Source organism: Mytilus trossulus, chromosome 8 (assembly GCF_036588685.1).
Source record: "Mytilus trossulus isolate FHL-02 chromosome 8, PNRI_Mtr1.1.1.hap1, whole genome shotgun sequence".
Lineage (NCBI taxonomy): Eukaryota > Metazoa > Mollusca > Bivalvia > Mytilida > Mytilidae > Mytilus > Mytilus trossulus.
Window position 1 is genome coordinate 63,173,573 of NC_086380.1, and position 26,005 is coordinate 63,199,577.

At 31.7% G+C, this 26,005-nt stretch overlaps 2 protein-coding genes across 7 annotated transcripts in view; one reads left to right on the forward strand and one right to left on the reverse strand.

The window, feature by feature from the left end:
• Window positions 1–26,005, reverse strand: part of LOC134681246 (acyl-CoA dehydrogenase family member 11-like) — a 533,340-nt gene that overhangs the window by 308,004 nt on the left and 199,331 nt on the right. For 2 of the 5 annotated variants that reach the window (XM_063540785.1, XM_063540783.1), the window contains exon 6: window positions 24,529–24,678. In XM_063540785.1, the coding sequence (XP_063396855.1) occupies window positions 24,529–24,678 (150 nt within the window). Of the gene's footprint in view, window positions 1–15,583; window positions 16,092–16,530; window positions 16,598–16,946; window positions 17,218–18,230; window positions 18,324–19,260; window positions 19,402–20,412; window positions 20,513–21,087; window positions 21,183–23,077; window positions 23,173–24,528; window positions 24,679–26,005 lie in introns of those variants that run through there. The other 3 variants (XM_063540786.1, XM_063540784.1, XM_063540787.1) reach the window with 3 other exon arrangements.
• On the forward strand, window positions 9,740–12,423 carry LOC134681245 (piggyBac transposable element-derived protein 1-like). Of its 2 annotated transcripts, XM_063540780.1 has the most exons (3): window positions 9,740–9,868; window positions 10,475–11,208; window positions 11,785–12,423. In XM_063540780.1, exons 2-3 carry the CDS (start codon window positions 10,879–10,881, stop codon window positions 12,316–12,318), a joined length of 864 nt encoding a protein of 287 aa, XP_063396850.1. In that variant the 5' UTR covers window positions 9,740–9,868; window positions 10,475–10,878; the 3' UTR covers window positions 12,319–12,423. The 2 variants fall into 2 exon arrangements, with proteins under 2 accessions (XP_063396850.1, XP_063396852.1); XM_063540782.1 differs by lacking the exon at window positions 9,740–9,868 and having other exon boundaries at window positions 10,183–11,208.

Consider the following 26,005-nt stretch of genomic DNA (forward strand, 5'->3'; position numbering starts at 1 on the left):
ATAAAAAGTAAGTCAATATGATTTACATGACTGTGTGCACTTTATTGACTATGTTTACTTGAAAATCTTGTTTTGGAGCTCGGGGAATAATGTAATCAGCTAAACATATAAAATAAATTTGATGCAAAAATATAGAACGTAACTGTGAACTCAAATGTCTGCTCCAATACAAAATAAGTAAAAACAAAATAGTTTTCTTTATTGTTCATGACTGGTTTAATCTTAAAGTTTGGCAACGTTTGTAGTAAGTCTTTATACACTTTTATTATAGTTTGCATGTCATATCTATATATAACCAACCATTTAACTGATATAGCTACTACTGATACCGAGTTGATTTTGATATTGTGTTTTCATGTTGATTTTTGCTGAGGTGTGCGTGCTTATAATGTAGATATTCTATGTAATGAAATTGCATCCTTTACTTCAAAACATGCAAATTATGTAAAAACTGTTTTCTTGAAGTATTACATTTGTGTTACGAAAACCATAAAAATAGAAAAAAAATCATTTCCTGTATGTATAGAATAAACCAACAAAAAAATCACATTTCTACCTAAATAAGAAAAAGACATTTTAATGTCATAACGTGTATTTTAAGAATTCAAAATTTTATAGAATGTTATTTTAGCCATAAATAATAGCAGTACGGTAATAATGTAAATAAATGAATTAGTGCTTATAAATCATTTGTAGATCTAGAATTATTAAATATATGTTTTGTATATTATACCAATAAGGGGATATCTTAGAAAAGTTTGATTATTATTCAAGAGATGAACTAACACATTTGTTATTGATAAAATAATTATTAAGTTGTGTTTTTTCTTCTTTTTTTATTGATAATTGTCACAAAATGCACGCAATGAGCCATTTTCTCATATACCGTAAGGAGATGAAAATAAGAAAAATACGACTGTAGATATATAGTTTTCACTAGATAAAAGTAAAAAACATATCAGCTCTGTACTTTTTTTGGCTTTATTTTTAAATAAGCAATCAATGCAGACAGGTAAAAATAATTGTTTATGAATTTTGTACAATTTCGAGTAGGTCCTTCAAAATATCTTTGAAAAATTGGAATGCTACAATATATCTTATTTCTTAAAATAAAACTTTCAGGGAATTTTTTTAACACAGAAAATAAATGACAGTCTTCTTAAACCGGTTAATTTCTTATACCTAGACATGCAAGAAATATACTGTAGATCATAAATAATGTTGTAGTTGTTCATTCAGATATATTCTTTTTAATAAACTCATATCCGAAAGATTGGTTTATTTTTATTTTATCACGTTTGTTTCCGATCAAAACGTTTGTTTAATCATCGTCTCTGGTGTAATTTGTTGTCGAGCTTGCAACTGTTGTTGCAGAAAGCTCGAAATAGGGATATTGATCCGGCGGTGGAGGCGGCGGCGTTAGCTATCTTATTAAAGGCTTTATATTTTAGATGGTAGAAGACCTGGATGCTTCATACTTAGTATATAGATGCCTCATGTTACGAACTTTCCGTCAGTCACATGTCAAATGTCATTGACCTCATTTTCATGGTTCAATGACTACTTGAAAAAAGTTACGATTTTTTGTATAATGTTAAAATCTCGCTTATAATAAGTAATTGGATAACTATAATTGGTATGTTCGTACCTTGCAAGGTCCTCATGCCCGTCTGACAGTTTTCACTTGACCTGGACCTCATTTTATGGATCAGTGAAAAAGGTTAAGTTTTGGTGGTCAAGTCCATATTTCAGCTACTATAAGCAATAGGTCTAGTATATTCGGTGTATGGAAGGACTGTAAGGTGTACATATCCAACTGACAGGTGTCATCTGACCTTGACCTCATTTTAATGGTTCAGTGGTTAAAGTTAAGTGTTTGTGTTGGGTCTGTTTTTCTTATACTATATGCAATAGGTCTACTATATTTGGTGTATGGAATGATTGTAAGGTGTACATGTCTAGCTGACAGGTGTCATATGACCTTGACCTCATTTTCATGGTTCAGTGGTCAAAGTTATTTTTTTAGTTTTGGTCTATTTTCTAATACTTTATGCATTAGGTCAACTATATTTGGTTTATGGAAATATTTTATGATATATATGTCTGTTACACAGGTTTTATTTTACCTTGACCTCATTTTCACGGTCCATTGCTAATTTTTGAGTATTTGTTTTTTAGTCTGTTTTTCTTAATCTATAAGCAATAAGTCAACTATTTTTGTTGAATTGAAGAATTGTTAGCTGTACATGTCTGTCTGGCATGGTGCATCAGACCTTGACCTCATTTTCATGGTTCGTTGATCAATGTTTCGTTTTCTTGGTTTATGTGGAGTTTATGTGACAGTTGTAATAAAGCTTTATATTTAGGTATATCAACATAATATCAATTATTAGCAAAGGAGGCGAGACATTTCAGCGTGTGCACTCTTGTTCCAAATACATATCGAGACTTTCCTGATGTGTGTGCAACACATGTGTGATTTTCGAAAAATTGAAACTAAGGTTGCAGCTACCTCAGATAAAAATAAAACCTTCCTGTTTACACAACTTTGAATTTTTCGAAAACTAAGGATTGTCTTATCCCAGGCATAGATTACCTTAGCCGTATTTGGCACAACTTTTTTGGAATTTTGGATCCCCAATGCTCTTCCAACTTTTTATTTTGATATGAGCGTCACTGATGAGTCTTATGTAGACGAAACGCACGTCTGGCGTACTAAATTAAAACCTGGTACCTTTGATAACCATTTATGTGGGATTGTCCCATTCGTGAACCTTAACTAAAATTAATTAACGAGTCCGAACCCTAAGTTCATTTTACCAACCTGGCCTAACCTTAGCCGTATTTGGCACAACTTTTTGGATTTTTGGATCCTCAATGCTCTTCAACTTTGTATTTATTTGGCTTTTTAACTATTTTGATCTGAGCATCACTGATGAGTCTTATGTAGTTGAAACGCGCGTCTGGCGTATAAAATTATAATCCTGGTACTTTTGATTACTATTTACACCACTGGGTCGTTGCCTCTGCTGGTGGACGTTTCGTCCCCGAGAGTATCACAAGCCCAGTAGTCAGCACTTCGGTTTTGACATGAATATCAATTATGCGGTCATTTTTATAAATTTCCTGTTTACAAAACTTCGAAAACTAACGATTTGCTTATCCCAGGCATATATTACCTTAGCCGTAATTGGAATTTTGGATCCCCAATGCTCTTTCAACTTTTTATTTGTTTGGTTTATAACTATTTTCATATGAGCGTCACTGATGAGTCTTATGTAGACGAAACGCGCGTCTGGCGTTCTAAATTATAATCCTGGTACCGTTGATAACTAATTAGGTTGTCACATAACTGTGTCTCAGACCTCGTGTTATCCTAAATATCTTCATGTGTTTATGTTCTGATACATTCTTTGCATTTTAATATTAGTATTGGTGCGTTCATGATGAGAGTAAATCCAGAAAGGAGCTTCAAATGCAACCTTTTGTGTTAGTTTTATTGTTTTGTTTACGGTCGGGAATGATCTTTACAATTTATTGACAAATATATAATACACAAGCAACTTAAACTTACTTCTTTATATTAAAACACCTAATAAACTATTAGAATAATCTACCAGTTGAGTCCATTGCTTCTCAAACTCTTGAATCATTCAATTACAACATAAAACTCCATTCCATTTATCGGTATCGACTGATATGGTCACAAACAGTTCATTTTTTTGTGTCAAGTATGTCATAAAATCACCAACTAGCAAATTGAACTTACTTTGTTCTGTTAAAACAAATGCAGACTTATTTCAGTTCATATATTTTCGTCATATATCATATAGAGGATATAGTGTATAATTACAAATGTGACAATTACCCTTTAAAGTCGAACAAGCAAACCAATATCGATATACACAACTCTGTGAGTATCTATTGGATGTACAAAACAATGATGTTGGATGAATTCTTCCTACATTACACCTAGTGTGTTAGCTAACCTGACCAAAATAAACTTATTATAACACTAGGCGTCTGTTGTCGTCGTCGTCGTTACCTATTATAATAATCTTCTCCTCTGCAATTAATGGACCAAATACTTCAAATTTTAACTGAATGTTCCTTCTGGTATCTTGTTTATGAATTGTTTCTCTAGTTTTGATCCATCAACACACATGGCCGCCATGAAGTATAGGGAGTAAATGCAGTTTTTGGCGTAAAACTGACCAATACTATGTAAAATGTAGAGACGATTATATTGACTAATCATTTAGATTCAGATAGTTTAATACCGATTTTAAGACGGTATCTTGCCCTTACAGATATTGTATTAAACAGTTGCTGGACGTCATGGACGACTGGTTAGTGTTTAACAATAATGATATATGGTCGTATATCCAAGTATTCAACTTTCCTAGACTGTACAAAAGCTTTCAATAATGGGCCTCGTTTTAGATAAATTATACTGTGTGGATAAAGCATCCGTGGATCAATATTGGATAAAAAGTAAAATCACAAAAATACTGAACTATGAGGAAAATTCAAAACGGAAAGTCCCTTACCGAATGGCAAAATCCAATGATAAAAGAATAACTGACTTTTTAAACAAACGTATAAAAGTACAAGTGAAAAGAGGCCGTTTGAAAGGTAAAAGGTTACAATTGGAGTACTCCAAGGCAGAATAGTATGATATATCCTCGTAATTTTGTTTTTGACCAGATGTTGTGGAGAGTACAGAGTATTTTAGCAAATCACATCAAAATTTCCGCAAGCATAGCTGGAGATTATCGAAGCCTTGACGTAACACAATATTCCTTTTGAGGCCATTTTTACAACGCATGATAAACGACTAGAATAATCTACCTCTTGACTAAACATATCTAACGAATGGACAACAACACTGTAATATTCCTGACTTGGAACAGACATTTTCAAATATAGAGAATTGTTGATTGCACCTGGTGTTATAGCGATAAAGCTCTCACTTGCATGACAGTTGTATCAAAGTGCATCATATTTACAACGATGCGACAATTAGAACAAACACAAAAAAATATTTAACAAAGAAGCAAAAAAAGCATCTATCAAATAAAACAACCACATTCATTGCTTATTTGTATATATATATAAAGGATTGAAATATTTGAAGTCCTGTGACTGAATGGCACAGTTCAAATTGACGCTAGTGTAGAGTGGCGTGTTTGGCGTCAGAATATTAAACAACACACAGGAAGAAATATAAAATAACTGTGTTGTTCAAAGTACTTTTGTAATTATATTTTCACATGGAGAATGGTGGTATACAGGGTTGACAAATCAAAAGTTGTGTTAAAACTCCTTTCAGAAAAAAAAACTTTGTCTTTTAAATTTATGTTTGTATCAGTATACTATATACTGCGTGTGTCCTATAAATAATTTAGTTACCTGTACATCGATGATTATGTGACAACACGATAGTGACTGGAATAGTTAATAGTAAATTGATGTGTGATTAGTGTAGTATCAGACAAGTCCTTCAGCAAGTCGGATTTAGGATAGTAGATTTTCCATTCCTGTCGTCAGTTAATCGGGCGTTTGGTTGTTTTCTTTTACATTGTATGGACTTCCCCTTTTTTAATATACCTTGTAGTTTGTTATTTTTGTAAATAATTATTTAATTTTGGAAGTAGATTGCGTTTTATTTGATTCTTTCATTGCAAATGTACAAAAATGTGAACACTGTAATGGTATAAGTGGTCTTCAGATAGAACAGAACCGATATTTATCAAAGGTTCCAGGCTTATCATTTAGTACGCCAGACTCGCGTTTCATCGACATAACACTCATCAGTGACGCTCAGATAAAAATTGTTAGAACGCCAAACAAGTACAAAGTTGAAGAGCATAAATGACCTCAAGTTCCAAAAAGTTATGACAAATACAACTAAGGTTATCTTTACCTGGAATGAGAAAGTCCTATTTATACTTATAATACTATTAATCAAATTTGGAGACATGTAAATCTCCCTTTTCACCTATACGAGATATATAAGTTTTACTTATAATTATGAATATTTGGGCATCACACTTATACCGAGTTGGAAATTGGTTTAATGTAAAAGTGAATTGTACCAAAAGGCTATGAAAGAATTTTTAAATTACAACAAAGTGTACCATCTTCTATCCCTAGTGTTTCAAATTTACTTTTTTTTATACGACCACATTTTAAAGACAATTTTAACCTGTGGATGTGAAGTCTGGGTATGTTTTTCTGTAAAATCAGCTGCATGCAAGAAAACTGATCAATATATTTTAGAAAAAGTGTTATCAAAAGAAACATCTAAAAGTTACATATCAAATGTTTGAAATATATCTATAAGTGTACACAAAACAAAAAGTGATCTTGCTGTGATTTCTGAAGTAGGGAGATACCCAATGTATTTTTTTATATCATATTAGTAATGTTAATATATTATCATCGACTAGATAATTCTTAGAACATGTTATATCATGATGCATACACAAGTAGTAAGGAATAACAAAGTGAAAACATGGGTTTCAAGCAAAGACTGTATTTTTGAAAAGCTGAGCATACAAGCATGTAACTTAAAAAAAAACGGTATCTGCTCTGTAAAGAATATAACAATAAGATCAAGCCAAACTTAATTCTTATACTTCCTCAAAACTCAAATTTGTTTCGATAAATATTTGGATCTAAGAGATTTTAGATTTTGGAAATCAATCTATAGGATTAGAATAAGCGGTAATCCATTAAGGATTGAGACTGATATATTTTATTTAAATCGAACACTTAGAAAATGTTTATATTGTAAAAGTTGAGAATTAGATACACATTTTGACTATATGTCCACTATTTGCGGATAACAGAACTGAGTTTCTATACTGAGATTTCATTAACCCTGTAATAATTTCCAATCCTTGAACAATCATTCGATGTTACCATTGCTATGTGACCGTTTAAAAATGACTCATCAGTGACAATAAATTGACCAATAATGGTTTACTTTTACAAATTGTAACTTGGATTGAGAGTTGTCATATTGACACTTAAAATACATCTTCCTATATTTATCTACGTATTTTACTTGGTACATTTAAAAGAAGTTATTTGTCGTATGTAGTTCTGTCGTGCCCTTACATAACTGTAAAAAGGTTATGTAAAAATATGTAGTTATGTGTATAAATGGCAGACCTAGAGTATTTGTATGTATTCTGATAAATGCCTTATTATGTATTTAATAGGTCCCTTTAAATGGAAATTTAAAAAACGGCGGATCCTAGGCTATACTATTTTAGACATGTTCTGTCTGTTTAAGGGTATCTTTACGGCATATGTTGAATAAATATTTGTATGATAGACGATTATTAATAATACACATAACGTGAGACGCTTACAAGGTCGGTGCAACCAGTTTTGCTCCTCGGTTCTTGCTTGCAATTTTGAAAAGTGTCGTAATTATTATGTAATATTTCAACAATGGTACACTTATAATTATATTTCCTTTTTGTACAACTGATTTATAAATAGACAACTAAAGGCAACGGTAGTTTACCGCTGTTCAAAAGTCATCAATCGATTGAGAGAAAACAAATCCGGTTTACAATCTAATATCGAGGGAAACATATCAACTGCAAGAGAAAAACAACGTAAGTGAAACAAAAAACAAAAAAAAACACTCATGCACCAGTCATAGAAACGAACCATTAGGTAACCACTGTCATATTCCTGACTTGGTACAGGACATTTTTTTAAAACAAAATGGTTGGATGAACCTCGTTTTGTGGCTAGCTAACCCTCCACGCTTTATGACAATGTTAAAAAAACAATATCATAGTACATTCTGACATGTTACCAACAGAATAACAACGAATACTTAATAAATATAGGCCAGTGCACAAAATCACCTTGTTAATATAATAATAAAGTGTGTGTCTGTAACACGAATGAATCAACGCCACAAATAGTAACGTCACAGGTAAATTTCTAAAAATTGAATACAAATCAAGAGTAGGTTTCTAATCATGTTGCTAGTATTTAATGTATTTTATAACAATTACAAGAATATTAATAGAGAATTGTGTTAGTAATATTGCAACGAACTATGTCGGTCTTTCTTCAAATCATACTGTGTAAAATAAATAAATCATGTGCATATAGTTGCTTTAAATTAAAATCATACAAATGAACTAGGTGATTATTTATCCTTACTTTTACATTACACTACAAACTGCTCAGAGTATGAATTGACCAATTTTTGTGCTCGACCAGTAAAATAGAGCACACATTTTACTCGACTAGTCTCGACATTATCTCGACTGTACTTAACTGAACTTAAGTGCACTCGACTAGGTTTCGACTTTACTTAATTAGAACCTGATGATCTTGGTGTAAATGGTCTTGACCTAGGATCGAGCTGTCTCGACTAGTCTTGGCCTTCACATTTAGTTTTGACTGGTGTAAATCAGCCTATCTAACTATATTGAATATTGATCATATAAAATTCAAGCTTATTTGGTAGTTTGATGTATTGCTGTGAAATGTAAGAATTTGATTTTACAATAGGTAAAAATAAAAATTATTATTTAAATTCAGATGGGCATCTTTTAATATTTTTTTCAAATCAACTTGGATTTTCTTCAAACTATGCAGCTATCTTAGATATATATTGAGCTGACAGAATCCCAGATCATTTTGTTTTTGTTTGATGGTAAATGTCAAAATCCTGCTTGTATTTTTTTAAGTATCGCATTTATATTGGAATTTATAGTATTTGTTTATTCATGTACATAAGACAACAATTTAAACTAAACACATTTGCTTTCATCTTACTATTGACTATAGTTTGTGAATAAATTGTTGTTTGTATTTGAACAATATGATTTCAAGTTGGTATCTTCTTTTTTTAAATAAAATCTAATCTTGATTCTTGTTGAACTGATGTTAGTGATTTTTTCACCATCAAAACGAACTGAAAAAGTAGGCTTTTATCTATTTAACGCTCTAGTGATTTATTGTTGTATGAAAAACAAATACCATTCGATGCATTATATAATCCTGGAATAGAATTTCCATTGACGACGGAGTGTCTGCATATATACAATTTCATATTAGACGATAACGCCTGTCCATAAAAGAAACCATTTTCTGAATTCGCTTTTTCACAGACTGATATTTGTTATGCTCCTCCAATGTTAATTCTTTAATACCTTGCCACGCAATTACACATTTTACACATACCCCTTTGCCCCGCAATTACACATTTCTACACATCACAGTAAAATCGGTATTACTCTAATTTAAAGGCGAAAATAATGAAATTGTAAAAAGAAACGAGTTGCTGAAAACTTCCCCTTTGTTTTTAATACAATTTTATGATCGAATAACGTTCAGTGTACGATATTTTTGGAGCAGACGACAGCTGTAGCAGATATTTCGGAAACAAAATGTCCGCCGTTTTTCACTGACGCTGACATGTCTGAGCAAAACAGCTTATACTCTGATGAGGGCAGTGACGACAATGAATTATCAAGTGGGGATGAATGGCTGGAGAATTATAATGCTGAAGTCGATTATGGTTCCCCTGACAATACACCCGTGGTATCAGATGAAGAGGCCAATGACGAGGACGATGCAGCTCCCGAAAATGCAGAACTTGTTTGGAGAGAAACATACGAAGAACTTGACATAGACCCCTTTATTCAGATCACTGGTCCATCACACAATCTGAACCCTAATGCCAGTGAGCTGGAGTATTTCAAGCTTTTCTTCGACGATAATATGCTTGAGAAAATTGTGAGCCAAACAAATCAATATGCAGCTCAAAATGGCCCCGACCCACTCTGGAGTGATACCACCCGGGATGAGATTTCGGCTTTTATAGGTGCTTTTTTCATAAGTTAATATTATTCAAAATAATTAAAACTATATTCCACACCTTTCAGAGTTAAAATTTACCAGAAAATCCTGTTTGCCAGATATATATCTGGTTAAATATTTGCACATACTATGTACATAAAAACACAGGCAAAAAATCCAAATTCACTTCAATTTGCCATCATAAACCTTTGCAAAGTTGAATAGACTTACCATAATTAAAGAAGAACATATACATTCCAAAGATAATAAACTAGCGAAATATAAAAATCATTTACAAGCGGTTTTTAATGCAATTACACTAAAACAAAACGTCAACATGTACACGTTAGAAAAACAAAACAAAAATGTCAAGGACGTAAAATGACGTCAAAAAAATGTGTGTCACATGACGGGCACCTGTCAATACCAAAACAAAATTCCTAAAATAAGAAAGGTCACATAGTGCACATTTTGTTTTAACTGTACATTGTTGTACATTGTTGTCACGGTAAATAAAGATCTGAAAAATTCTGAAAAGAAAAGTAAATGCTGTATTATTAATACGCAACATGTACTTTATTTGGTAATTTATGTTGAAACTGGAATTAGTATTTCACGTATATTTTTTCAGGGATGCAGATATTAATGGGAATAAACCAGCTTCCTGATTATTCCTTTTACTGGTCCAATAATAAGTATTTAGGGAATCAGGGGTTTAAAGAAGTCATGTCAGTAAAACGGTATGAAAAGCTCAACCAATATATCCATTGTAATGATATAGAAACTGATGTCCCTGTAGACCAACCTGGGCACGATAAGCTCCACAAGATACGCCCTCTTATTGATTCATCTCTCCAAAACTTCGCAGCACGATACAACCCAAATAAAAACCAAGCCATTGATGAAGCTATGGTGGCTTATAAAGGAAGATCGGTAGCCAAACAGTATATACCATCAAAACCCACCAAATGGGGATTCAAAGTGTGGATGAGGTGCGATAGTAAATCTGGATAGTGTCACAAGTTTGATATTTATATGGGAAAGGAGACGGCTGTTGATAGTACAAAGGGTTTAGGACATCGTGTTGTGGAGAAATTGGCTGAAGATCTACATCATAAAAACCATCATTTGTATTTTGACAGTTACTTTACCTCAATACCATTATTGCAAGATCTGTTAAGCAATGGAATATATGGATGTGGAACCATTCGACAGAACAGAAAAGGCTTTCCACAAGATTTAAAGAACGCCCCGAGGATGCAAACTGGCCAGTTTGTAGGAAGACAAACAGACAATATGGTGGGCGTTGTTTGGATGGACAAGAAACCAGTTGATGTTGTGGCTTCCAATGAGTCATTGATTGAGGTAACCACATCATCATCATCAACTCATCATCATCGTCATCATCATCGTCGTCATCATCATCATCCATTGTCGTCGTCGTCATTTTATCATTATTACATCATATATATCATCATTATCATAATTACATCCTTCTTTTTCAGATCTTTTTTCATATATTTCTCATAGTTAAGTTATAACAGGTTCTTCTTTGGGGACCCTGTGTAATACTTTAGATGAGGATATTACCCGTCCCCATCCTTATTCAGGGTAGTTTAAGGTGTAAAAGGTAAACGCAAACGGAACGGCATGGTACGCAGTTTTCAGGAATTTAGTATTAAGTATTCAGTACGCATTAATTATAAAAAAAGTCTCCTTTTTACTTTTCTTTTGCAGACCAGCACAGTGTGTAAGAACGCGAAGATTGCAAATAGTATTAAATGATCAATTCAAATTTTATTTCAGCCTTAAATGTCTTAATTATGAAAAGTATGAAATAAAATTATTTATTTTGCCAGTGAATTATTTTTTTTTGTAGGGAAACACTTGCCAATGTTTTTTTTAAAGTTTTTATAGTTAAATGATTTTAATTATTTGTAGGTAGATACAACAAACCGGAGACAGAAAGATGGGACAAATGCCCGCGTTACAAGGCCGCGCGTAGTTACAAATTACCAGGAAAATTTCAGAGGGGTTGACATCTCTGATCAATTACGTGCAAAATATTCAATTGGTAGGCCATCTAAAAAATGGTGGAAATATTTAATGAATTTCATAATAGATCTTTGTATTGTGAACTCATTTATTGTAAAGGCAGAAACAGAGGTTCCGCAAGTAGCCCGTACTAAAAAGAGGTATAGGCAATTGGACTTCAGGATAAATTTGTCAACACAACTTATAGGGAATTTCGCACGATTGAGGACACCAGCACCACCAATGAGACCGCGAGCAACACACGCTCATTTGAAATTGGGCCGCAAACGTTCCACATGCAAACTTTGCACAAAAACAGGAGAGAAGAAGCGTAAAACAACACAAATGGGATGTGAAAAATGTGATAAACATTTATGTTCAGCTGAATGTCACAACACATTCCATGTTAATATTGGGATCGGAGTTGTCACGGAAGAATAATGAGTCAGAATGATTTGAAATTATAGAGCAATTCATGTTGTGCATTTGAAAACACATATCAAACTTGCCAACATTTGTTATAAATACCATTAACATATACTTCTTATCGAATTCAGAAAAAAGACAGAATACATGGGCTTAATTTGGTGCTGCCAAATTGTGTCAATAAATATGTAATGAGTAATCTTTCTTATCTACTCTGTGTTCAGACCTGACATGCATGGTGTTTAATAATCAATGCTATCGTATTTTGGTATATATGACTTTGTCGTCGTTCGTCTGTTAAGTTTTGGCTCCCGTAATTTTATTTGATTCAAAGTTATTATAAATTAATCATCTTCTTCTTTATAAGACAGTGCATTAGCTCCATTCTACAAGAGAACCATTTGATCTTGATAGCTATCAGTACACTAAAATGAATGTACAGTTGATCATCTTAAATACAGACTGAAAAAGAAAACAAAATACATACTTTATAAATGCCCGGTAACTAGGCCACCATCTGTACCTCTGTGATTGTCACTCCGTGATGATTGATTCTGTACTTTATTTATATGACTATTAAACTTCACTACATATGATACTTATTATTTACAAAATTCAATTTTGACTTAAAAAAAGGGTACTTATTACTTACAAAACTCAAATTTGACTTGAAAAAAAATGTCCTATTGATATTTTTCAAAACAATATTGCGTAGTAACCACACAACCGATATTTACCAAATAAAAACCATAAGATGAAGAAATGTTTAATTTGGTTTTGTTCATTTGGCCTTAATTTTCGTGAGGATCCTTTTCCTTTTTTGATGAGGTAAACACAATCAAAAATATTTACGATTTAATTTTGATTAAAATGCATAGCAAAATTTTCAAGAAATATTTTTCTTGGTGTTCAACTATCAAAAACAAAAAATAAGCCTGAATTATATCATATGGCCGATTCCAAATAAACAATAAAAGTTTAAACATTTCTACATCTTGTGGTGTTTGTTTCATAAAAATCGATCATGTAGTTACTTCACAATATTTTTTGAAAAAAAAATCGATTTTAGATGAAATAACAGCATTTTTTAAGTGAGAATTCTTTATTTTCCCAAAATTTTTAGAATTCCTTTAAATTTATAAGTTGTATGATTCCATGCATTAATCGCCATTTCCGTTTGTTGATTATATTATAAGCAAAAGGTGCTCCAGACAGTGGAGGAATGTATTCACAAGAAAGAAAGCAGGACTTCTTTACATACTTCTACGGCATAAATCAGTTAGGGGATACGCAATATTGATTTGTCAATGAAACAATTCACATCAACTTTGGTGCAATTAATATTTGATTAAACAAAAATACACGATTAAATCCTTTGATGGGTGGACAGCATCATTATAATATGAAAAGGTACAGTTTCAAATTAACAAATCAATATTTAAGCAAAGCTTTAATTGTCAGTTTCGGCCCATACACACACATTTACATACGTGCTAGTGCATTTCCAAGTGAACAACGTCGCGTATTTTTGCTCTGCGGGAAAACGACTGTAACGTGACGTTACTGTTGCCTGGTAAGTAAAAAACATCAAAAAATAAATGCGTGGCAAAGTGTTAAGTAATATGCAACATATTTTGTCAGAAGGGAATTAAGTAACCATAACACTGAATAATATATCGTACCAATTGGATAAAGGGTACAATAGATTTAGTTAAGTCGGCCTCATATCTTGACATACATCTAGAAATTGACAATGAGGGTCGGTTGAAAACAAAACTTTACGACAAAAAATACGATTTCAGCTTTCCAATTGTGAACTTTCCATTTCTAAGTAGCAACACCTGCATACGGGGTAAATATCTCCCAATTGATACGATATTTCCTTTCATCATTTTCTTGATAGAGGGTTGCTGCTGACAAGTGAGCTATTAAACCAAGAGTTCCAAATGGTGAAGTTGAAATCATCCCTTCCTATATTTTACGGACGCCATCATGAGTTGGTTGACCTTTATGGAATAACCGTTTCACAATGATATCGGATATGTTCCTTACCTTTGTAACTAAAATCCACTTCCCTTTCATGAATGTGACCTACTGAATAGGACTATTTACCGGATTTGTTATAAAAGAGGAACCTGAATTCAACCCTAGTTTTTGGTAGGGTTTTATTCTTTAGTTTTCTATGTTGTGTCATGTGTACTATTGTTTGTCTGTTTGTCTTTTTGATTTTTAGCCAAAGCGTTGTCAGTTTATTTTCGATTTATGAGTTTGACTGTCCCTCTGGTATCTTTCGTCTCTCTTCTATAATAACAGAAGGGATATTTTTCCCCCATATGTGTTGCAGTATAAAAACCCTTGATCTAATAGGATAATAGGTGTCATTGCTATCTAAACTTCTAATGATTAATGTGTGACTAATCAAAGCATAAGAAAATGACAGGTTACATGAGAGAAGCAATTTAATAACAAACCTTTCTTTATAAAATGAATGGTACCAAATTTTTTGCACCAGATGAGCATGAATTGATGAAATTGCCCATTAATAAATTTTTATTTTATGAAGAAACAAAGTGTTCCATTTTTTCAGGCAAAGTTCACCTTATATGATTTTTTTTTAGGTATTTTTTTGTCATAAAACTCTTCAACTGTTTCAACACTGATACATCCTAGGCTTTCAATTTTACTGACTGCTGTACCCCTATTTTTGACATTTTTACTCTTTGAGAATGTTTGTTTTGTTCATTCCTTGTTGTCAATGTAATGGAATTTGATGTGACTGTCATAAAAGTGAGAGGTTTGGTTAGCTATAAAACCAGGTTCAATCCACCATTTTCTACATTAGAAAATGCCAGTACCAAGTCAGGAATATGACAGTTGTTATCCATTCGTTTGATGTGTTTGGACTTTTGATTTTGCCTTTTGATTTTCCTTTTTGAATTTTTCTCGGAGTTTAGTATGTTTGTGTTTTTACTTTTACTGATTTGATGGTTCCCAATGAAGGTAAATCCAGAAAAGCGTGTCGGATGCATGAAATTATTTACAGTGTTGTTTTCATTTTTTTTAACCCACATCAAGATAAAGTTAATTTAAACCAACTGGCTGAATATCGTACAAAGCACACATCAATTGGAATAAAATTCATTTTTAATTAAAAACAACAGTTATCATAAGTAAATTGTCAAAGTCTACATCTTCAGTAATGATTTTCACATCATCAGCAACATATGTTTAATAATTTTGTTCTAATTTGTAATCTTTTATAACATTATACAAAAATTAATAATACATTTTCATGGAGGACCAATCATTACTGGTAAAGGTTTCAACATGATCACAGTCAAGTATTACAGTAACTGTGGATTCATTTATTTTCATGGGTACCAATTTTCGTGGATTACCAAAAACTTGCATGTTTGTGGATATTTAATTTCGTTGTTTCGCCGAAGTCTGCATATAATCCTATAGAAATTTTGTAATTCGTTGAACTTTTAATTTCGTGGTTCACCTGTATCCACGAAATCCACGAAAATTGGTATCCAACGAATTATAATGAATCCACAGTATATGTTTTCATTAATACATGTGTATCAATCAGGAAATAACAAGTTTCATCTCAAATCATGCTCAACAATATCAGTCATTTGTATGTGTTCAATAGATATCACAGATATATAAATAGATTTCTGGAAAATGAGTTTCATCCATAAACAAGTTCTTTGTCCATATCTGAGTTTTGTTTACTGTATTGGTCCTGGTTAGATACTAAAGATAGTTGCTGTTCACACCATCTGGAAAAAGAGTAATAAATATTTTTTTTGCATTTTTCCATTCAAAAACATTACAACTTATGTCCATATATTTGAGTTATCTAAAGATACTCTTAATTTTAATGAATGTGAAGGCCTCAAAATGAAGCATATCTCAAGAATGTTATGTCACTTTTTTAAATTAAACACAGGTACCTACCATATGTATATAAAATATCTGATGTTTGTTCAATAAATGATTATTCTCTTGGGTTTTTTTTCCAAAAAAAATGATTGATGAGGCATATATATATCTAGCAAATGGTGGCTTGCAAGCTTAAAAGTTGTTTTTTTGTTTTGTTTGCAGTATATAAAACATATAAAATAATTTAGCAATTAAACAAATATGAAATCACAAATTTGACTATCTTTCACAGTTGCCATTAGTTTCTGTTTCATGCCAAGTAGCAATAATTATTACCTTTTACATGCATACATATCAACTGGTGACATTCCACAGCTTGCTGTATGTTCAATCATTAATGTTCCTGAAACAAATGTAGAAATGGTCAGCTGTGAAACAATTGTCAGACATTTTCATCCTTACATACATTTTCAAATCTGTCAATCTTTTTTTTAAAGAACGTTACCCTCTAAATAGATGTAGCCTCTCCTTATTAATATAAAATCCCCTCTTTGATAATAAAAAATAAAATTGGCATTTGATCACTTGCTTCAGAAAAAAATTGATACATGAACAATATTCAAATAAAAACATGTGGCATAAAAAATAACTACAATGAAATAAAATATCATTAAGTCATGCATATAAATTACATTTCTGATTTTCAGTCGCTTGTGATATATTACGATAAAACAGATTAAATGAATACTTACCCATGTATATTCTAGACAAACTATAAGACAAATCTCTGGCAGCAAAACTCAAAACATCCAAATTTCCCTGATTTTTTGTAACAAATTGCAAAACTGATTTCAAAGCCATTTGTAACTTCTCTGCTTCTTTTGATAACTCTGAAGGTGTACTGGACAGTTTATTGTCAACATCATTTTTGAAAGATATCAATGCCTGACCATTTGATTTACTGATACATCTTAACACATCTAAAGACAAGATATTTGTTGTTCCTTCCCATATAGTTAATACCTGGGTAAATAAAAAGGGCATATATAATAACATGACACATCTAAAGACAAGATATTTGTTGTTCCTTCCCATATAGTTAATACCTGGGTAAATAAAAAGGGCATATATAATAACATGACACATCTAAAGACAAGATATTTGTTGTTCCTTCCAATATAGTTAATACCTGGGTAAATAAAAAGGGCATACATAATAACATGACACATCTAAAGACAAGATATTTGTTGTTCCTTCCCATATAGTTAATACCTGGGTAAATAAAAAGGGCATATATAATAACATGACACATCTAAAGACAAGATATTTGTTGTTCCTTCCAATATAGTTAATACCTGGGTAAATAAAAAGGGCATATATAATAACATGACACATCTAAAGACAAGATATTTGTTGTTCCTTCCCATATAGTTAATACCTGGGTAAATAAAAAGGGCATATATAATAACATGACACATCTAAAGACAAGATATTTGTTGTTCCTTCCCATATAGTTAATACCTGGGTAAATAAAAAGGGCATATATAATAACATGACACATCTAAAGACAAGATATTTGTTGTTCCTTCCCATATAGTTAATACCTGGGTAAATAAAAAGGGCATATATAATAACATGACACATCTAAAGACAAGATATTTGTTGTTCCTTCCCATATAGTTAATACCTGGGTAAATAAAAAGGGCATATATAATAACATGACACATCTAAAGACAAGATATTTGTTATTCCTTCCCATATAGTTAATACCTGGGTAAATAAAAAGGGCATATATAATAACATGACACATCTAAAGACAAGATATGTGTTGTTCCTTCCCATATAGTTAATACCTGGATGGATAAAAAGAAATATGATTTTCCATGGTAAATAAATATACAGTTAAAGATTTTAGCCTGTCAAAGCACTTTTTTCATCTCAGCATAAAAAAGAATTTAAAAGGGTGTTTTTTCCCTAGTTATTTACCAGTTTATCAAAATAAGATTCTTATAGAAAAAAATCGACCAAATTCTTACCTGAGCGTCTCGAAGAAAATTAGGTAACCCAGTCTCCTCTATATAACCTTGACCTCCAAAACTTTCCAAACCTTCTGAACTTACTGACATAGCCTAAAAAAAATAGAAAATCAAAATAATTCAAAACATTAAATTAGAAAAGATGATAAAATTGTCATGATGTGAGGATTACATGTATTAATTAACAGTTGATGTACTTGTGGAAAATATAACAGACCTTACAGACCTTTATTTTAATATAGATTGAATTAGTACATTTATTCTATAAAACAAATTATCTTTGTTAAGCGATAAGTTGTTCTACTAAATAAATTGATACTGTTTGCTATAATAAATCAAATAATACATTAATTTTCAGGGATTTGTCCATTTGAAAATTGGTATTTGCTACTTTTTCCCTAAGCATGCAGCATTTAGAAGTTTGAGAAGGCTTGGACCCTAGTCAGAATAATGTGTCAATGTACAGTGACATAATTTATCTGTTGACTGTTACCTTGTGAACTACTGTGGATTCATGAATATTCGTTGGATACTAATTTTCGTGGATTTCAGTGGTACAGGCTAGGGTTCAACAAGTTACATTTTTTCTTCAGGAATGTATGCATAATTTGTCAAAACAACGGAATTAAATATATATGGAATGTTATAATCAATGCACTATATTTTGTGCATCAAAAAGGTAGAGATAAGCCTTGAAAGATTTGGATATTTAGTCAGTCCCTTAAGGTTTTGATTGCATTTCACGCAATCTTTACTTAAAAACTACCTCGACCAAAAACTTTAACCTGAAGCAGGACAGACCGATGAAGAAACGGACGCACAGACTAGAAAACATAATGCCCATGAATGGAGCATTAAAATACCAAAGTTAAACAAGAAATATGACAAGTGGAAGTATCTTAGATGCACCTAAATATGTAAAAACTATGTAAGGTTTATCTGAAACTTAACTGTTTACCTGTGTATAACTTAATTAGAGGAGTGAGTAATCTAAGTAGACCTTGGTGTGTTATGTTAACCTGTAACATACCTGTTTACCTGTGTATAACTTGATAAGAGGTGTGAGTAATCTAAGTAAGTGTAATTCATCTTCAGTTGCTTTACCACTCTCTTGTTTACTTAACAGTACCACAGATTGGAAAACAAACAAGGTGGCAGCTCTCACTTCGGTCTGTTAATATTAAAATGTACATCTTAACCAATAGTCAACTATTTCATAGAAAAAAAGATTATTTTTGGTGAATGAATGAAGAGAAATGAAAATATTCATATTTTCAATCCTTTCTTTTCTTCACTAACTTTTTTTTTTAAACCTAACAGGAAAAATTTATGATCTCTTTCATGCAAACCTCTATATTCCCTAAAGATTGCACAGACATGTGTCTACTGTTGAAGAATGTATTTTGACTCTTTTGTTTTTGTGTGTATTTTTATTCATTGATATAACAACAACAACAACAACAACAATTTTTATTTGTCAATCAAGACGCCCCGAGGAGCAGTACAATTACAGTTTAAATTAAAGTCTACAAATAATTGTGTTGATTTTTTTCATTGAAATTACAATACATGACAATAAATATTATATAAGAGAAGGGAGACAACAAATACAGTATGTATTCTCAAAGATAATGAGTGAGTGAACACAATCAGTACCGTTTTATAATTAGAAGAAGAGCTGGACTACTCATGTGTTTATGCTTAATTTAACTCTTCTAGATGAGACAGTGACAACTCTACGACAGATTTTATCCATTAGATCGCCATGAGTGATGGTGATACAAGGCTGAAAACACATTCTGTATACATAATTTGTCTTATTAACAGCCCAGCATTGTTAGATCCTCCACAAATTTTTGTTCTTTCTAAGGCAATTAGAACTCATGCTTTTGAGACATTGTGGCACCAAATTGCCTTGCACTATGTCCAGTTTGCTAGACCACTTGACCACCTCATCTCGACTTAAACCGATAATGTGGTGGCCAGTTGATACCGTTCCTCTTTATTTTTTCTCTAGTCTTGTAACAAAGTACACGATATATAAGGCAATACAAAAGGAACCTTACAGATCAAATAAATTATATATATATGTTGTATCTTCCTTTAGATTTGTTTGGCTTTGATACATGTATAATGCTTATGAGCAATCTGATATCAAACTGACTATCTACTGAATAATTACCTCCAATCTGGCCAGTGTCTGTACATGTAGAGGATAATTGTACAGTAGATTACCAAAAGCTTCTCTCTTTAAACTGTAGTCTTTAGATAATATTAATAATCTAAAAATATACCTATATATGTTAACTGTAGCTATATTACTGCCACAATGAAATATCTTATCATTTAACTTTTAAATAAATCTAAAAATCTATGATTATATTTTTGAGCCCACTAGGAGGTCTTCAAGCACACTGCGCAAAACAATCCTTCACTGATTTTATAATCAACTAGGTAAATAAACTGTACTACTAGTATCTGTTCAAAAGTCCTTAAAACTGCCTCTCCAGTACAGGTATGTAACATGATTACAATAAATTCAAAAATAATTGTAATATTTTTATTAAAAGTACAGTTTAATGTATTAGGTTCACATTAATAAAAATTTGCATTCATAATTTCAGAACGGATTTTTTTCTTCATCAAATTGTGGGCTAATGTCATTAATTAGATCTCACATTTTTGTCCAATGGATTTGTATTTATAAATGCACACATTAATTTCTGAATGTATAGTGTATAACTTCATCAAAAGGGATGTTCCTATTACCAATAAAGGTAAGTAAATAAAATTAAAAAAAAAATTTGACAGATCCAAGATTCTGTAACCAGGTGAGCTGAAATAAATGTAGACTCACTTTCTCATACTTGAGCATGCAGCCACAGCATTGTGTATTCTTGTCAAAGTTAACATACTGGAAATTCCTGCCACACCTTTGCCTAGGTCTGAAATCTACAAAAAGTACAAATGTCCAAAATATATATTAGTACATAATGACAACAGGCATACCATTTGGCCATTTTTGTTAGAACTGTGAACATTGATTTCCCACAATTTTATAAACCTATAAATAAAGTGGCACATTAACTTCAAAAAACAGCTGTGCCCAAAGGGCATGATACCCACATTACATGTATATTGAAATTGTTGAAAGATTTAAAGTGCCTATCATGTAACTATTAAAAAATTTACATTGAGCAATTCAACCTGCGAAAAACTGACCAGAGGTTGTTGTTGATGAATTACTTTGAATTCATTTATTTTCTGTGGATACCAATTTTAGTGGATTTAAATAAATTGCAGTTCATGGTTTTGTTAAAATCTGAATACGAACCTTTGTTAAATTAGTCAAACATTCAAATTTGTGGTTTTATCTTTACCAACAAATTAAGATAGTTAGTTAGTGCTCTCTAGATGAATAAGCCAATCATCTGGCATCTAAATATTATGCAGGATTGTTAATCTACAGCTAATTCCTATTGATAAATTAACAATTATTTTATTGACTAGGCCTTAAGGCGTTATTGTAGCCAGCGTAAAGCTTAAAGAAGCTGAATATAATAACTGAATTATTTGATTAACATTAAGCAAGCAACCGTCAAACAACTTTTGAATGGATAAAAGAATTTTACTATTTTTTAAACTTCGGACATAAAATTAACACTCATGCAGAGACCAACAAGCATAAAAAATGAGTGAGTGCAAAGTTTTAATTTTAATAATATTGCTGAATATTCAACATGTTCAACATCAACTTAGTGAAAATATTGTGATCTTCATTATATTATTAGACATATATGTCAAATTATCAAGCTAGCAGCTTATCGTTATAGTGGATTTAACCAACAATTTTTTGTAAGCAATTTATAACTTTCAAGCTATAAAAAATAACAGAAATAATATCCTTACAATAAGTCAAATTTGGATCTTCTCTGGTATAATATCACAAAAATAGATCCCTGAAAAGTTGGTGGGATAAAAATAAAGACAGGAAATAATCTAGATTCATATACAGTATGATATGTAAAAAAAGTAATTATAATCTCATGAATCTGTAAGTACAAATACCTGGAAAGAAATATCTGTAAAAGAACTAAACAAATCTATCTCAATCCCTTTAATAAGGGAAATCAGTGGCTTTTAAACATTCCACTATCATGGCTATCTATCCTTCCACCTGTATAAAAAAATGGCAATGTCTTAAATTTTACATACTAATAACTTAGGAGAAAAAATTGCATTTACAATGTGTCCACATGTTAAAGATCCATCTGACTCCAGTCATTATGATCAGTTTGGCATGTTTGATAACTATTTTATTTTTTCCACAAAAATAGTAGAACTTGGACTATTAAGGATTTTTGAAGAGGATATCTTCATTACTGAATTTTGCTATGATTTTCTTATTATTGACTTGAATTCAGGCATATTACACAAAGTATGAAAATACCATTGAATGTCTATTGCATGATTACAATTTAATGCCAACTTTTATCACTCAGTCCAGAAGTGAGACCGCTTTGTTTATTTATTTTTAATCAACAATTAACCGAAATAAAAGCTTTTTATTTTAGAAAACGATGTTTTCTATCTTTCTTAAACTTTTAGTTTTCATTGCCTTGTATTAAATAAACTGCTTTAAAATAAAACAAGCCTGCCTTCCAAGGTTCTCAAAAATATAAGCAACAGTATAACCAATGAATGATAAAAAATTATAATATAATTTATCTCCTATCACAAAAACAAAAACAAACAAGTTGATCTTTAATCTGATAATGATACTTCAATGGCACTTTTCAACTTGGTGTATATTCAAATTACGTCAACCATTTTTGTAATAAACTCACTTTCTCATATTAGAGATAGCCATGAGCGCAGTATGTATCCTAGATATTGTTAACATATTGGAAATCTCAGCAACACCTCTTCCTAACTCTGATACCTAAAATATCAAATATATACAGACGAAAAAAAACAAACTACAGAGATAAGAACTGAGAGGGTAGTGAAGGACTTCTAATAACAAAGTTAGACATCATACTTATGCTTCTGGACTGTTTCACAAAAGAACTTAAGACTAAGATTAGTCTTAAGTCATGAAGAAATCAGTATACTTACGATCAATTTTAGTCGTAAGTTTTTTTGTGAAACCAACTCCCGTTCTCCACTTTATTATTAACTCCAAGTTACATAGAATTTAAAGCAATATTTTTCATCAATGTGACTCTATTCACTTCTCAAATCTTTGACTGAAAATCGAAGGAGTATGTTCGGTAAGGTCCTAAAATGGCCCCCTTTTTTATCGTAAATTTCAAATTCGGATTTATTGACCAATAACACGATAAATTATAGCTAATACAATGACTAGATAGGATATAAGCTATTTTGTTGAAAAAAATTACATTTCTGTGTTTCATTGTGACGTTACAAGTTGTACTCATATTGATTTTTCACGAAAAATCAAAGAAAATGGGTAAATTTCCATAGACTATTGGACAGTAAACATAGAGCGCATACGTCGACAACAAAGATCTTTTGGAACAATGTTTGTGAAGACATTTCACATGTCTTATTTGAATATCAAGCTTGTCAACGCCTGCGCTCTGTGTTTCCTGGTCCTTAATTTGGTTGAAATCCAGCTGATTTTGTCAAATTTCACCAAAATCTCTTATCTTCACCTTTTTGGGATGTAAAAATCAACGAGTTAAAAATAATCTTTGACAAAAACAGCTCTGTTTAACTTTCCAACATGTCTTTACGGCAACTTAAAACATTTATTGTCTTGTAGCTATGAACTTAATAATTGGGGCCAAATATGGCCCTTATTGAATTAACTCCTTTCAAGAAGAAAGAAAATGGTTTATCACACAACCTTTCATTAAAGTTTGAATACAGACAAGATGTCTAAACCTAAAATCCCCCCTCTGTTAACGTAAACATATAATCTTTAAGAAAAGTATATGGTAATTTTGTTTTTTCATGTTCCTAAAAATGCTTCTTTTCTTTATTGTTACAACAAATATTTTTAATCACCCTATGTCAAATACGGTTTGAAAATAATGATCTCCACTCAAACAGGTACTATTTATGAGTTTTTAAAAGTCAATGATACATCTAACACGGACAAAGAAGCTACAAGTTAGAAAGATCAGACATGATAAAAGTGTGCTAAAGGTCATGATTTGATATGGCCATTATAAGACGCAGGCCCAATTTTACATTTCAAGTAGTTCTTCAATTTAATGTTACAATTATCTACTAGTACTGAATCTAAATGTTTTTCATTGAACATGCTTACTCTAACTGCTGAAGTTCCAACCAATAATAACTCAGCTGTGGGTAGTTGTCGAGTTCCCAATTTGTCCTTCAAATTAATTATCTGAATGTTGTTTAAACTGCCATCATTTTTCTTAGTTTCCAAATAAAATAATGATAGTCCTTTGGTACCCTGTTGAAAAAAAAATCAATTTACATATAACAAATATATATATGAACTGTTTGTTCTTAAAACTAGAGGCTCTAAAGAGCCTGTGTCGCTCACCCTGGTATATGTGAATATTCAACAAAAGACACAGATGGATTCGTGACAAAATTGTGTTTTGGTGATGGTGATTTGTTTGTAGATCTAACTTTACTGAACATTCTTGCTGCGTACATATATCCCCATCTATAATGATTGGCCCAGTAGTTTCAGTGAAAGTGTTAGTAAAAATTTACAAATTTTATGAAAATTGTTAAAAATTGACTATCGATTCGTCTGAAATTTTCACGGCATATAGATCTTGACCTGATAAACTATTTTACCCCATGTCAGAATTGCTCTAAATGCTTTGGTTTTTGAGTTATAAGCCAAAAACTGAATGTTACCCCTATGTTCTATTTTAAGCCATGGTGGCCATCTTGGTTGGTTGACCTGGTCACCGGACACAATTTTTAAACTAGATACCCCAATGATGATTGTGGCCAAGTTTGGTTTAATTTGCCTTAGTAGTATCAGAGGAGAAGATTTTTGTAAAAGTTAATGTCGGACGCAAGACGACGACTACGGACGCCGGACGCAAAGTGATGAGAAAAGCTCACTTGGCCCTTTGGGCCAGGTGAGCTAAAAAGAAGATGTGGTGTTATTGCCAATGAGAAAACTCTTCACAATAATTGAAATGACACATTAATTAACGACAATAGATCAATGTATGGCCTTCCACAATGAGCAAAGCACATACCACAGTCAGCTATAGGTCACTGTATGTCCTTACACATTGAGCAAAACCCATATACTATTACCTTGTCTATACAAGGGATGTTAGAGCTTATTTTTTCCTAACATTTGGCTTATTTCAGAAATTATAAATTGAAGCATGGTTGTCTTATGTTATATCTTCAAATTTCTTATCATTCAACAAAATGTTTTAAAATGAATTTGGTTTAAAACGCATATCTTTGATAGCCTCCGTTAGAATTGTTCATATCTTAAGACTATGTAAAGCTTGACACTATTTGATTACATTTACCTTATTATGATCTCTAGATGTCTTTTGGAGCTTTGTGACATTGAGTTGCTGTTTCATTCATGTATACCCCAAATCACTTTTATTGCAATTTAATACAATATGCTTTATTCAAACATACTGTCACATTCACATGTGAAATAAGAGGTAAATAAAATTGAGAATGGAAATGGGGAATGTATCAAAGAGACAACAACCTGAGCATAGAACAGAAAGCCCTAAGCAAATGTTAACTGACATGCCAGCTCCAGACTACATACAATATTCAAA

Coding starts and splice junctions, on each gene's coding strand:
- LOC134681245 (XM_063540780.1), top strand. CDS start 10,879: ATGGGAAAGGAGACGGCTGTTGATAGTACAAAGGGTTTAGGACATCGT. Junction 11,209..11,784: donor CCAATGAGTCATTGATTGAG/GTAACCACATCA, acceptor AATTATTTGTAG/GTAGATACAACAAACCGGAG.